Source organism: Embiotoca jacksoni, unplaced genomic scaffold (genome assembly GCF_022577435.1).
Source record: "Embiotoca jacksoni isolate LCO1_2020_lvr unplaced genomic scaffold, fEmbJac1.0.p SCAF_12, whole genome shotgun sequence".
NCBI classification, from domain to species: domain Eukaryota; kingdom Metazoa; phylum Chordata; class Actinopteri; family Embiotocidae; genus Embiotoca; species Embiotoca jacksoni.
This window is the reverse complement of record NW_027185252.1, coordinates 18,626,012-18,640,132: the sequence shown is the minus strand read 5'-3', so window position 1 is coordinate 18,640,132 and position 14,121 is coordinate 18,626,012. Positions and strand designations below refer to the sequence as shown.

General features: G+C 40.9%; 1 protein-coding gene across 1 annotated transcript in view; it reads right to left on the bottom strand.

Annotated features, from left to right (window-relative positions):
• Positions 1-14,121, bottom strand: part of LOC138195642 (serine/threonine-protein kinase 32C-like) — an 85,273-nt gene that overhangs the window by 3,711 nt on the left and 67,441 nt on the right. Inside the window, exons 5-11 of the mRNA XM_069145262.1 lie at positions 13,534-13,571; positions 11,467-11,556; positions 10,448-10,551; positions 10,197-10,313; positions 6,842-6,967; positions 6,308-6,436; positions 1,961-2,028 (exon numbers count right to left, since the gene is read on the bottom strand). Coding sequence (XP_069001363.1) covers positions 1,961-2,028; positions 6,308-6,436; positions 6,842-6,967; positions 10,197-10,313; positions 10,448-10,551; positions 11,467-11,556; positions 13,534-13,571 — 672 coding nt within the window. The remainder of the gene's footprint in view (positions 1-1,960; positions 2,029-6,307; positions 6,437-6,841; positions 6,968-10,196; positions 10,314-10,447; positions 10,552-11,466; positions 11,557-13,533; positions 13,572-14,121) is intronic.

Genomic DNA, 14,121 nt, shown 5'->3' with positions numbered 1-14,121 from the left:
GCCTTTGCATTTGTTGTTTATAATGTACTGTGTGCATTCGACTGACACGTACAAAAGATAGAGCTGCAATGTATTTAGCCACGAACCGAGTCATTTCATTAAAGAGGCTGGGCTGTCACACAGGTTTGGAGTAATACGCTGCTCTGTTGGCTCAATGCCTTTCAGTATCAGGAACTTCAGCAGGCTGCTGAATGCTGCGCGCTCATCGTCGGCATAAATTAGTGTTCGCCGTGCTTCCTCTCACTCTGCAGCTGATACGAGTTCTTAACTCTCCTTATCTGACTGCGTTCCCTCGGCAGTTTCACACAGCGGTAATGCTTCGGGGTCCTTCCACTGTCAGCGCCACATTCATCCATGCAGTCATGGTTTAAGTGCAGGTGACACTGAGGGTTTTTCTTCAAACTCCTCCTTACAATTGGGAACCATTGAAGTACTTTTTTTTTTTTTTTTTTTTTAAAGAGAATAACGGATCATCACAAGTTGGGTTTTATTTTTGAAGATATGACGATCATTTTTTGCAGTTTTAGTAACTTTGTGTTGAAGCACATCTGAGAATAACACTGATAACGCTGCTTCAAAGTGTGACGGCACAACAGGAGCAGTCAGATGATCAGACAGGTTCTAAACAAACCCCAGCAGAGCCTAACTTTTTCTTTATAAAAGAAAATAATGGCAAAAAGTCATCATGATTAACAGTGATTAAAAGTATTTGTTATCACCCAAACTTACCATAGTCGTGTTCTCACCTGAGGTGCAGGACACTAATTCTTAGAGGTCTGAGTATTGTATGTTGTGGATGAACACCAGAGAAGTGACCCAACAACTTATGTTATGTAAGTCAGGATGCATGTAAACACACCTAATCTTGAGTGTGTGTTCATCTGCAATGTAATACCCAAAAGAACCGGAGGCACTCGGAAAAATCCAGTCCACATGTGGATGAGGTTAATTGAGCCAATTAACCTCATCCACATGTGGACTGGATTCCATGTTGTTACTGGAGCCCAGTAACAACATGGAAAACTAACCCACTTAATATTTTTGCAATGAAAGAAATCAGAGACATGTAATTGCAGTTTGTGTGTGGTATGGAATTGGACATTTGTTTTTTTCCATACAATGAAGTCTTATTAACAACATTTTGGTTTTACTTAAAAAAAATAAAAAAAATAAAAGGTAACTACTTTAGGCAAAATGTTAATTTATAAAACAAGTAGGACTGCTGCTCCAAAATAAAAAAAAAAAAAAATGGTTCCAACAAACTGAGTTTGATAAGAAGATGAAAGTGTCACTACCTGGCGAGAAATGATGCAATGTTTTCTAAACGTTTTCAGTGGGAAGTTTTTTTTTGTTCCCAGAATGTTCTTCTTAATGATACGATAACATGAAAAACATTTGAAAAACATTACCAAAAAAAACATCTAGATCATTTTTAAAACTACTTTTTAAAGCATGTTATCTGATATTCTACAAATAATAACCTTCTGGTAACAAATTAAAAACTAAAACTTACCACTGAAAATGTTTAAGAATTGGGTCATAATATATTCATAAAAGATTCAGAGAATATGATAAAAAAAAAATTGAATGTTAACACAAACACATTTTAAGACTGTTTTTAAAGAATGTTATCGTACCTTTAAGGAGAACATTCAAGAAACACTTCCCACTGAAATCATTACTAGAACAATGTCTTAAAACTAACAAAAGACTATCTGGGAATGTTGCTTTAAAATCAAAGAAAAGAGATACAGTACAAAGGAAGAATAAATTGCATTGAAACAATATAAATCTGTTTGTTCACAGGATAAATGAGGTGAAATTATAAAAAATACTTCATCCTCTGGATTTTTCCTGAAAGGACATCGCTCTGCCGGCTGCGTTGCGGCTGAACGACAAATCAGAAAACTCTGCTTTTAGCCCGCGTTATGGATGCTCCGCCGCTCCGCCGCTCTCTTACTTCTCACGGTTGAAGATCATGAACTCTTGCTGCACCACTTCAAGGCACTCCTGTAGGTAGTCGTTCTCCTGCAGGCAGCGAACAGACAAAACACCCCAGTCATCATCCACATCGTCATCATTTCACACATCAACATCAGCCTGGTTATCATCATCATCATCATCGGGGAAAAAAAAAACACGTCGGCTTGAATCAGTCAACTGCGTGACCTCAGAAGTGAAAACGTCTTTTTCCTCATTTCCGCTTTTCCCCTTCGTTGCTCTTTTTAAGTCATGAATTGTTTGTGAGCCCTCCTCAAATTGGATGTTTGGCCCGAGACAAAAATAGAAGCTCATATTTCCGAAAGCACTTGGGGCCATGACAACAGCACTGAAGGCTTCATAATTTAATAATCTCAGTAATAACGCAGTATGAGCACACACAAGCAGGCAACACGCACGCGCACACGCACACGCACACACACACACACACACACACACACACACACACACACACACCCACACACGTATGTGCTCCACACATGTACGAACACCAAGTCTCAGAAACCTGCTATTGTTAGAGGTACACACTCCTTGCACATGCTGATCAACCTCAATAACACGTGACACACACACACACACACACACACACACACACACACACACACACACACACACTGACTGACGTTAACAACACTGATGTCATGATGACTGTCTAATGGGAACAGGCTGTTTTTCGGAAATAAAGAGAGGCGATCTTCTGTCTGCAGCAAATAATGTTTCAATCAAACGCAACACAAAGGCAGAAGAGACAAAGTCTTCAGTACAAACAGTCTGACTCTAGTCTTAGCGCGCGCACACACACACACACACACACACACACACACACACACACACACACACACACACACACGTATCAGGGCAGATCAGGAACCCAGGCTTCATCATGTATTAATTATGTCATAACTTCTCCACAGAAGGAAGCTGATTTTTTTTTGTGTTATCGGTTATCTGGTATTTCAAAACTTTTCATTTTGGTGTAATCTTTTTAATTGGACTAATATCCTTCAGTAATCTGACTTTGATCACAATATCGTGCTGCAGTAACTACATAGAGGCTGACTGGTTGCAATATTGCTTTATCTATTGAGTATATTTTTGATTAATCATTGTATCCTTTAGAAAATTAGCTTGTCACAGTTTCCAATATCCAACATTTTCAAGAAATTTAACAGGAAACAGCAAATATTCACATTTTAGAGGCTAAAACTAGCAAATACTTTGAACTGGATAACTAGAAATTCTTTAGAATATGTTTTCTCTGCTGGATTTTACTCTCCAGTCTTTGCAGTAAAAGTGTAGCCGAAGTCAGTAGGCTGTTAGCGTAGACTGGAAGCAGTTAATCTGGCTCTTTCCAAAAACAAAAACTAATTATATGACACATCTAAACGTCAATTATTAGCACATTATTTCTCACTGTTTTCACACAATTTACCATCTTTCCACCGAGATGCTGACGGTGCAGAAACCAGCAAGTTACTGCTCAGAGAAGAAGGGATCGATCTGCTGTTGATGTTTGATGTTTGGATGTAACGCCCAGCGTTTCTTAAGCTTGAACTACTTCCTGTGTGTTGATTGTTGTCCCTAAAAGCAGCCGAAAGATGCAGCACTTGGGCCGGGGCAGAGCAGCGGACCGGGGTGAGTTGCGGGTCGTAGGAAGAGCGCACCGTGTGTTAGCAGTTCTTTCCGACACATTTATCTACCACCCGCAGGCTCATGAATGTGCACTTGAGAGCTTGAGACTGCAAGTGTGGGTGTCGAGATGGACTCGCAGTCTAACACACGCCACTCCGGTACGGGAAGGTGAGCTGTCTGGCATTTAAACTTTGGTTTCTGTACGACTTTAAGAAGACTTTAACACCGTTACGCTAAATGAAGCTAACAGGCTGCTGGCTCCAGCTCCATTTTAAACACCATTAATCTTCTCATTGAATTCTTTTGGCAAGACATTGAAAATTAGTTTCCCGTAAAATGTCAAACTATTTAGTTAAATGTCAAAATTGTTCTGTTTTGGTATTATAATCGTTTATTAAAAGGAGAGATTATTGACTGTTTGGGAATATTTATGATCATGAATACAATAAAAGGAAAGAGGGCATTTTAAAGATGCCGGCAGCTAGCATGTATGTACAGTAAGTCTCTCTTTATGCTCACCACTGAGTTATTCATTGTGTGCGCTGAGCTGAGAATAGAGGTAATTCACAACAGTTGAGAAAAAAATAATACAAAAAAAGCAGGTGGGATTTGTCTTGCTGCCAATCTAAAAATATGTAGTTTTGACAGGAAGTGACAGACCGGAGACGAAGGTAAACCTGAGCTGCATTGTTATCGCAGACCGGCCCAGGCTCTCCGTGTATACAGTATATGTATGAGTAATGCAGCTGGTAGTAATAAAATGTGTGTGTTGGTGTCCTCTTTGCTTTTAGCACCTACAGACTGAAAATAATAGTAATCTGACGGACATGAGGCTCAAAGCAGCGGGTCACAGCAGATCACAGCATTGTGTACTAATAATGTAAATTACCCTTTTTAAATAGGAAAACACTGAAATAGGCCTTTCTGTCGTCAAATGGAATAAAGACCTTTCAACAAATGCAGCGACATCTTGAATTCCACCTTCATCTTCACAGCTGCCAACTCCTCCTCCTTCACAGAACATAATGCTTTTAATGCGGAGCGTGTAAATTACTCCACGACTTTCTTGTGTGGAAATATGATAGGTGATGCAGATTAATTAGCTCATATGACTTTTTGAATGATTTTGTTGATAGTGTGATTTCTGTGTGTCTTTTATGTCCTCTACCCTGTTTGTTCCTAAATGTTTTTGCTGACTGTTGGATTTTATGATTTTTGTCAGGTTTGTGTATTTTTTTGGTCAGGTCAGACATAGAATTAATACCTCTATATTGGTACAGGTTCATTTAACTAGAGACAACAATGGAAATAGCAGCAGGACTTTGTTTTAGTGTCTTGACATGATCCAAAGTCTGAGATAGTTTATTTCATACCTATATATCCAGTGGTAGTAGAATTATTCAGATCCTTTACTTTAGTAAAACTACCAACAAAATGATATAAAACTAAAAGTCTACTAAAAGTACCAAAAGTAAATGTGCTTCTGCAGAAAACTGTCCCCCGTGACTAAAATATTGTCCCGTCTCTGACAGCTGGATCACGTTCTGGCTCTGACGCGGCCGCCGGAGCTGATCGATGCAAATCTAGACGATGTGCCATGATCCCACCAAACTCGCCACTTTATATATTTTTTGAAAGAACCTGTGTCAAGCTGCTGAATTTTCAAAATAAAACATCCAGTGGAGACTTCAGAGCGTGTACACACTCCTACATTAACATCTACCCCCTGGGCTTCAACATAGGAGATGCATTCTCCTCCTGCTAACAGACACTGTACAGAGCAATTATAAGGATGAACGTATATGTATGTGTAGCCAACTCCTTTAACTTTGTCTGCAGGCAACAAGTAGGAACAAGTAGGAAATGAAAATAACCACAACAGACAAACATGAAACCATTGAACGGTGTAGCCTTCTTAAGCACAAAAATAAAGCGATAATGACTAAATCAGCATGTACAAAATGAGGCGGACCAAACACTCCTTCTGACCACAGACGTGATGCCATAGACCTATGCTGGGTTGAATCCAGGCATTAGGAGCCTCGATACATTCAACCTCAGCTGTTGTGAGGTGATTATTGGGAGATGAGTTCCATACGCACAAGTTTGAAATCGTCTTTTTAACATTTCCGGGATTTCTTCAAATTGTGCCTTTGTTGAGAACACTTGATAATGGTACCTGTCTGAGAAATACTGTGATTATCTAAAAATAAACATCGCAAAAATTTAAAGGGGAAATCAGTTTGGTGAAACTAAGTCAAACCAGAGGCCCCAAGTACACACTCATTTTGAAAAACAGGTTAATAACCCTCGTGTTGTCCTTGGGTCAAAATGACCCGCAGCTGTGTTCAACCAAGTTCTATTTTATTTCTATATTTTATATTTTTTGGGATCATTGGTGATCATTCTTTAAAGAAACCCTTGCAGCCTCCTTGTCACCAATGATCCCAAAAAATATGAAAATAAAATAAAATAGAACTTGGTTGAACACGAGGGATAATGTTGGAAAGTAAGGGTTTAATTTACGTATTTTATACATTAAAGTAAAAGCTCTCGGTAGCAGATGCATCGTACTGGAAGTGTAAATCCAAAGCAGCCCTGTGTAAAAGGAAAGAACGGACATAGCAGCTCTCCAGCTGATTTATCAGCCTGTGCAGATAACGATGTCACTCACAGACTGCGAATCCTTGCTGTTGTCTCGAGACCGGTTCTTGGCCAGCCTCTTTTTCTTCTTGTGGAGGGGACGTGACTCCAGGATCATCTCCTCCAGCTCAAAGGTGGGGTCACAGTGGAGGCGACCTTTCTGTAGGAGGGAGAAGCACAAGGGGAAAATTTACAAACACAGGCGGCGTCATAAATCAGCCGCAGAGTGCACAAATGTATTGCGCACACTGAGCAGCACAAAGTGAACAGCGCACGTGGACACGCTCGCACGCCGAGCTGAACAGTCAGTGCACGTGCGCACACACACACACACACACACACACACACACACACACACACACACGCTTCACACCACGAAGAAGCTGCATTTAGTTTCCTTTGCATTATTTAGTTGCTGCACACAGCTCATTACGCAAAGCAGTGCCTGTGTGTGCTTTAAATGTTTATTCTACGTGGGTGCGTGTGTGTGTGTGTGTGTGTGTGTGTGTGTGTGTGTGTGTGTGTGTGTGTGTGTGTGTGAGATATCTGATCATTTTATACTCACATTAGGAACAAATCCAGCCTCCACCTTCTTCTCAAACACGGCATCCCAGTTGACGTCAGCGAGGTAGGGAGATGTCTGCATGTCAGACACGCTGGAGAAACGATGCTCGGGGTTCACTGTCAGTAGCTGGAAAGGAGGGACACACACACACACACACACACACACACACACACACACACACACACACACACGTCACCAACATCACCCTCCGAGTGGCTGTATCACCAAACACAACTTCTCTCCTCCCTCACAGCCAGCCTCTTCTCTCGGGGAGGTGGAACAATCTCAACAAACTGAGGGTGAAAAATAAAACAGTTTTTTTTTTTTTTCTTTCAGCAGCCAGTTTGAAGGAACACTTCACAACGTGTGTGGCTAAACTAGCAAGAGCGGAAATATTCTGTTAAATCTGTTTTCGCTGAAGCAAACTTGCCATAAAACCTCTGTAAGATTTTCAATTATAAGCTCTGTACGAGTTGATTTTTAAAATGCCAGTCATTATGGTGCGTTCAAAAACAACTGGGAAGTGGGAAAGTTCCGACTTCCGAATGGCAGAAAACATCTGAACGCCTGTTGATCTGTGAATTTCCCACCAGGAAAGTTGGAGATTTTTGACAGCTCCGATAAGTAGGGCTGACGTCGCTCGCCATGGCGACGTTTGTGGCGAAAGGAAGATATATGTACATGCTCAGCGCAGAAATGAGTCCCGTCATGGTTCATTTAGGTCACACTAATTAGAGCAGGATACGGTGCCGTTAAACAACACAAAGTACTATCACGTAAAGTGGTGACAGCCCTCCCACGTTACGTTGTTGCCGTTCGTTTGCTGACCGTTTTAAACAACACGTAGAAATGTAATGTACAAATAATGACGATCTCCCGAACTCCATTCCGTCCCTGTGATGTCTACACGGGTGATGACGAGGTGGTTTGTCACTTTTCTGTATTCAGCAGACAGAGCAGATTTCCTGGGGGCTGAACGCTCTCACCTGGGAAGTCGGAGGTTACCAAAATCGGAACTCTCCAACTTCCCAGCTGCCTGAACGCACCCTTAGTCGCTGCCCTCTGCCTCACCTCAGAAATATGCTGAAACTGCAACATTATGTTAGTCAGTTAGCTTCTGTTAGCAACAGCAACCACAACATCAACGTAGTTATGACTCAACATAACTGCTCAAAATTACTGAATCCAGAAAAACTGGTTTAGTTTTATACACTTTTTCACATGATAATTTACTTCATAAATATTTATTTAATGATTGAAACATTGGGGCTTCTCAGGAGGAAACTGTATAATTTGGAGGTCTTGCTAATTCAACAACCAACAGGGGGCACTGTTAATCAAATCAGCCCCTCATCAGGTTTCAATGTAAACTGTTGCACCGGTCGAGACAGACGAACGCCACACGAGTGGAGTCACTCACTCCTGGGAAAAAAATAGAAAAACACTGCTGATACACGGTTGTGTTTTTAATGGAATATACCATCTGTTTCATTTTTCGTCTCAGACTAAACGCTGGAAATGACAATGAGATGTGGCTGGTTTCTGTTGTGTTAACTCCCTTCCTGTGCGTTATTTTCTTCCAGGCTGATTCAGTTTCCCTCCTGCAGGGCCGGTTAGGTCTGTCTCTGTCTCGCTGGAGTCCAGACACGGTAATCGATCAGCAGCAGAGCGGAAGAGATCGTCGCACCGTCCAGAATACTCAGTCTCTCAGACACAGAGCACACGCTCTCGCTCCAGCTTCCACTTCCACGCTGCCAGAAAGAAATATCCTCCTGACACAAGCCACAGTTTCTCAGACTCACTCAGAAAAATTGTCTTGAAACGACCAAAGAAAAACTGCCAGGGGGGACGAGATCATTTGTTTCCAGCACGGTTTCACTTGTCAACAACATGTTGCCACAAAGCAGAAGATGATCCTGATTCAAGAAAAGTGTTGAGCAGATTTATGTCCTTCTGATGCAAAAGGAATCATCTCGTCAACAGGCACATTTTCTCTTGCAAGAAAAAAAACTATTTGGGATTTAATGAGGTTAAATCACTTGTTATGATGAATATTAACACACACACACACACACACACACACACACACACACACACACACACACACACACAGAGACTCACACAATGTGTCTTCTGTCACCCGACTGCTCTGTTTCTGTGCTTCCATGCCTCAGATTCCCATCTGTCGTTTTTTTTTTTTTTCCCCCTTCCTTTCTTTGCCCTGAAGGTCTCGCCTCATCCTCTCTCCCTCCAGCTCAAGTCCCCTTCCGGTACCTGCATTCTCCATCCTTTGTCTTCCTGTGACTTTTTGACGTAATATGTCCCTTGATATCACCTCTTTATCCCTCAACTCCTTTTTATCCTGCTCCTCTTACGAGGGAAGACCATCTGCATCCAGGCAGCAAGGTTCAAAATACTCGTCAAAAATATCGAACATTAAAGTCATTGAATTAGGATACACTAAAATTTGCATCCACATTCCTTTACTCTTTATTTATTTATTTTTGCATATATTTCTATAAGACATGTCCTGATCTGGCCCAAATCAGATCCTTTAATTTTGTGTTTCTCAATATAATTCAATGAATTTGAATGTTTCTGACAGACTAAAAAAAAAATATATATATATATTTTTCACATCCTTTTGATCCACAGGCCCCAAAAACTGTAAAGCTTCAGTTTAACTGGGAGTCTGAGACTCATAAAACTGACATAACACGATCAGTTGAGAGCGAATTGCTCTCGCTCTTTTGGATTCGTTGGGTATTGAGGAACACTTTGCCACTCGACAATAGTTTTACAGATCGGAGTCTCTTCAACATCAACAATCCTTGGCTGAGTTCAGACACCAGCTTGCAGAGACACATGAACCCGACAACAGCCAAACCACAAAATTAAGGTTAGTTAGTGACAGATGATTTGCCCTGCTGTCGGTGATGTTTGTCCTTTTTAACGGTGACTGTGACTAAAAAATCTCGGTAAAGGAGGAGAGATAACGGATTCTTTACCGGCAGGGTTGTCAGAACAGATCTGAGTGACCCAACTGTATTTTACATCCCTGCACTCAAATGTATCTCAAAAAAACATATCTACATATGTTCAGGTTGAGAACTTTAAAAAAGACTAGAGTTGCAAAATATGGCTATTTTCCTCATTGATTAATCTGCAGATTCCTTTTGAATAATTGATTAAATAATTATTGATTAAACTATAAAATGTCATAAATAGTAAAAAAAAACAACAAAAAAAAAAAAACATTTAAATTTCTATGGTGGTTTTGAATTCAATGTTTTGGAAATTATTTCTAGGTTTAAAATTCTGAGATGAATTCAACCATTTCAATAATCCAGCTCACCTTCCTCAAGAGGGAAACCAGGTCCTTGGGCCAGGCGGGGCTGTACTGGACACTGACTGTACTGAAGAGCTGAATCAGGGACTCCACCGAGTTACTGGCATGGATGTCATAGGGCCTCTGTTGAAGAGACAGGGGGACACGAAGAGGACAAGTAGCAGGTGGAGGAAGAGACAGACGGTGGGGTTCAATGGAGGCAAGTTCATTTGTGTAGCCAAGTAAAATAAAAACCACAGTTCCCATCGTGCCCTTACCCATCCGCGCAGCACTTCGAAGATCGTCACCCCTAGTGACCAAAAGTCCACATCAAAGGCGTAGCCCGTCCCTCCACTTACAAACGACTGGAAGATCTCTGGGGCTGAAAGCAGCGGCAGACAGAAAAAAAGCTTTTCTAAACACTGCCTGTGCACAAGAGTGGAAAAAAAAAAAAAAAAAGATACTCCTCTGCAGACTGTCAGCAGGAAGTGCACATTTTTACTCAGTTATCACAGGACAGGAGGGGATGAATTTTCACAAATAAACACGAGATCTGTAATTTAATCTGTATCATTTAACTCAAGTGATGATGAGAGTGTAAAAATGTCTGACACCTTCTCGCTTCAGCATCTGATTATCACATGAGGTTGATATCTACCCAACAATATCACAAACAGTTTGTTCTAATCAAGCGGCGACCAGCAGTGACGTCAGCCGTTGGTTTGTGAACGCCCGTTATGAAGCCTCGAGTTTGGCCAGCAGTGACCATATGACCATATTTTGGCGAGATGTGGGCGATACTACGTCCCGCCCACTGATAGCCGTAACCTGACTGCACCACAGGGCTGTCAATCACCCCCCCCCCCCCCGCCCCCTCACAAAACCAGCTTTTTCAGGCTTATTTTCTAATAAATGACGGGAATATTTTCAGATGGACGACCAGAACACTAACCTGGAAGAGAGAATTTAGTGAATGACATACAGAAAACTTCGGATTTCATGAGAGCAGTTAAATGGGGGACTATGGAAACCTGCGCTTTTTGGAGCCAATGTCTAGCGGCACTTGGTGGTATTGCCGTTTAAGGCACTTATACATTGGCCTAATTTTTTCAGAGCCAAAAGGTACGTCCATTTTTATACAGTCTATGGTTCGAATGAACTGAACTGTGTGTTCTTCAGGTACGTTTTAGCATTTAGGACTTCAAACCAAAACTCCTCTGTCAAGAATACAACATCCCTTCTCTCATTGCATCTCTTCTTTCTGCTCAGTAGGGACATGTGTTTGCTGAGACGTTACCCATGTAGGGCTTGGTTCCAGCTAAGGCAGTGGCTCTCTCTCCGTCTTTTATAATGGTTGCTATGTTGAAGTCTGTCAGGTGAGCGTGGCCTGAGGAAACACAAAACCCACAAAGAAAAATTATTAAAAAATGCATCAACATTTTTTAAATAGTGACATTAAAAAAGAAACATTTCACTGGTATAGAGAAAATGAAGTAAAGCAAATCTCTCCTTTGACTAAACGGTGCGTCCTCATTATTTTGTGTCAGCCTGATGCTCCTGACGAGTCTGACCTTGTTACTGATGTGACTCATTAGTAGCCTGGAGAGTCATTTCTGTGAATCACACTAGTCATGATGGACTCAGAATGTCACCTCTCTTTGTGTGTGTGTGTGTGTGTGTGTGTGTGTGTGTGTGTGTGTGTGTGTGTGTGTGTGTGTGTGTGTGTGTGTGTGTGTGTGTATCTGACAGGTTCATGTTATTATGGCATTCCCACTTTAACCTGATTACACACTGATAAATCCTGAGTAAACACCTACAGGTAGATATCAGAGCTTACACTGAAGGAATGATTCAAAAACCTGAAATCTTTGACGATGACTGTGCAGCGTGTAGTCAACTGTATGCAAATCACAGCACCACAGACAGCAGCAGACCAGTCAGAAGCACTGCTAAAAATGAGTTTAAAATCATTCAGGGTGATGAGACATTTAAAATTTAACTAATTGTATTCAATTCATTCCATTTACTCTATATGACGCAGTACATTGTTCAGTATTACTGGTGGGGTGTGAGCCTCTTGTGGGATCTGATCTTACGGACTGTAGCTTTACATTTGAGGTGGAGGCTTTAGTAGGAGACACTTATAGTTTATTTTAACATACAAAGTGCCATATTAATGTGGAAGAACACCGCAATGGTCGACTGTCTCAATATTACCACCTATCCTTACCTCCCTAATTCACAAGATGCAATGGTAACGCTGTGATTGCTATGCTCACACACCTGAAGTAAGACACTATACCCAGCCTTAGTAACAAGGTGAGAGTGTGCAGTGTCTCACTGGTGTTATAAGTGGACTCCTCCCTTCACTGCTATTTCATCGAGTTCGGCCTACGGCACCTCAGGAAAGCTCCACAGCAGTCCTGACGTCCCAGAGCTACTCTCCTCCGTACTCCCACCCACCACCCTGCTCCACCTGTTTCACATCCACATTGTAAACTAGTATGATTTGTGCCTACATACTTCGGCAAAATTATCTTGCAAAATCATATAAAGTTCATACAAACTAAAATGACACAGTGGTGGACTACAGCAAACTGTTTTTTAGGTAAAATGTGTGTGGACATCAGGAAAATGTACGATTCTTCAGAATAAAATACGATGTGTCCTCCCAGCAGTCAGTTCAGGTTTGAGCTTGTGAGAACGTAAAGAAGCAGGCTTTGTGATATCCTTTGCTTCTGACAGTTAAAGGAAGGTTGCTGTGAGATCATCAGGGGACAGTTTCAGACAGTCGAAAAGTTGCTCTTAATTCAGTCTAATCTGGAGTTTCACAAAAATAAAGACTTTAAACTAGGACCTGTAGTACAGTATGTTTCCGTGGTAACACTCAGTGGCACCAACTAACAAATAGGAGGAAAACTCAAAATGTCATTTTTGAAATTTGTTTTCCTTTTCCAATTCAAGTTACATTCTCCATTGCATTTTCTCAGTAAAGTATCTTTGTGTTCCATTTCTAAAGGAGGCACTTGGTATGTTTTCTAGTGGCGTGAAAGGAGGCGAGTCCACCATGTATTTATTTGGGAAAGTCTTAAGATAGTCAAGAGCTAAAAAACGTTGTGCAACAGACACATACGGACATCTAAATTAAGTCTGACTATTAGCTGGAACTTGGCCACACTCAAAGTTTATCTTTGTACAGATGGCTTGTTTGTTGTTTTTTTTTTTATCATGGAACCAGATCTAAGATTTTGTTTTTTTTCCCTATCCATGTGGGCTTCAACAAATTCTGAGCATTATTTGAACATCTTATTTAATCCATGTCTACTGCACAAACAAACACAAAGCAAACGGTTCACATCCTTACCTTGTTCATCTAGTAGGATATTGTCTGGCTTGACATCTCTAAAAGAAAGAAAAAAACATCAAAAAAATGTGTCAAGTAAATAACCTCAACTCAGACAAACACACTCATTTCATGCATTGTAAACATTGTAAACATTGTAAACATTGCACAAAAGTTTCACCAAAGTTAAAAAAAATCAGCAAAGAAAAAGCGAGTTGGGTGCCATTGAACCGCTGCAGAAGAAGAGCGAAAACAGATGAGAACCCTGACAGAAAGTAAGATAAATGAATAATTTCTGTTTGTTTCATGTCCTAATTTGAGGAAGGTTCCAGTCTGCTTATCGCTCTACACAAATCTTTGCATCTGCTCCTCTTTTTCATCTCTTCGGCTGAAGCTTCAGTGGACATCTACGTCACATGGTTGGTGTGCGACATGATTTATTCACTAGGTCTGTTTCCATTACAGCTTCTCGCTGCTTTCTATTCAAATGATGACATTTTCATTTTGATAAATTTTCATAGAAAATGCCAGAAAAAAAAAAAGAGGTGGATGAAAACACACTTTGTGAATCGTTTCAGTAAGTTAGAGGTTCAATGCATTTGCTAAATG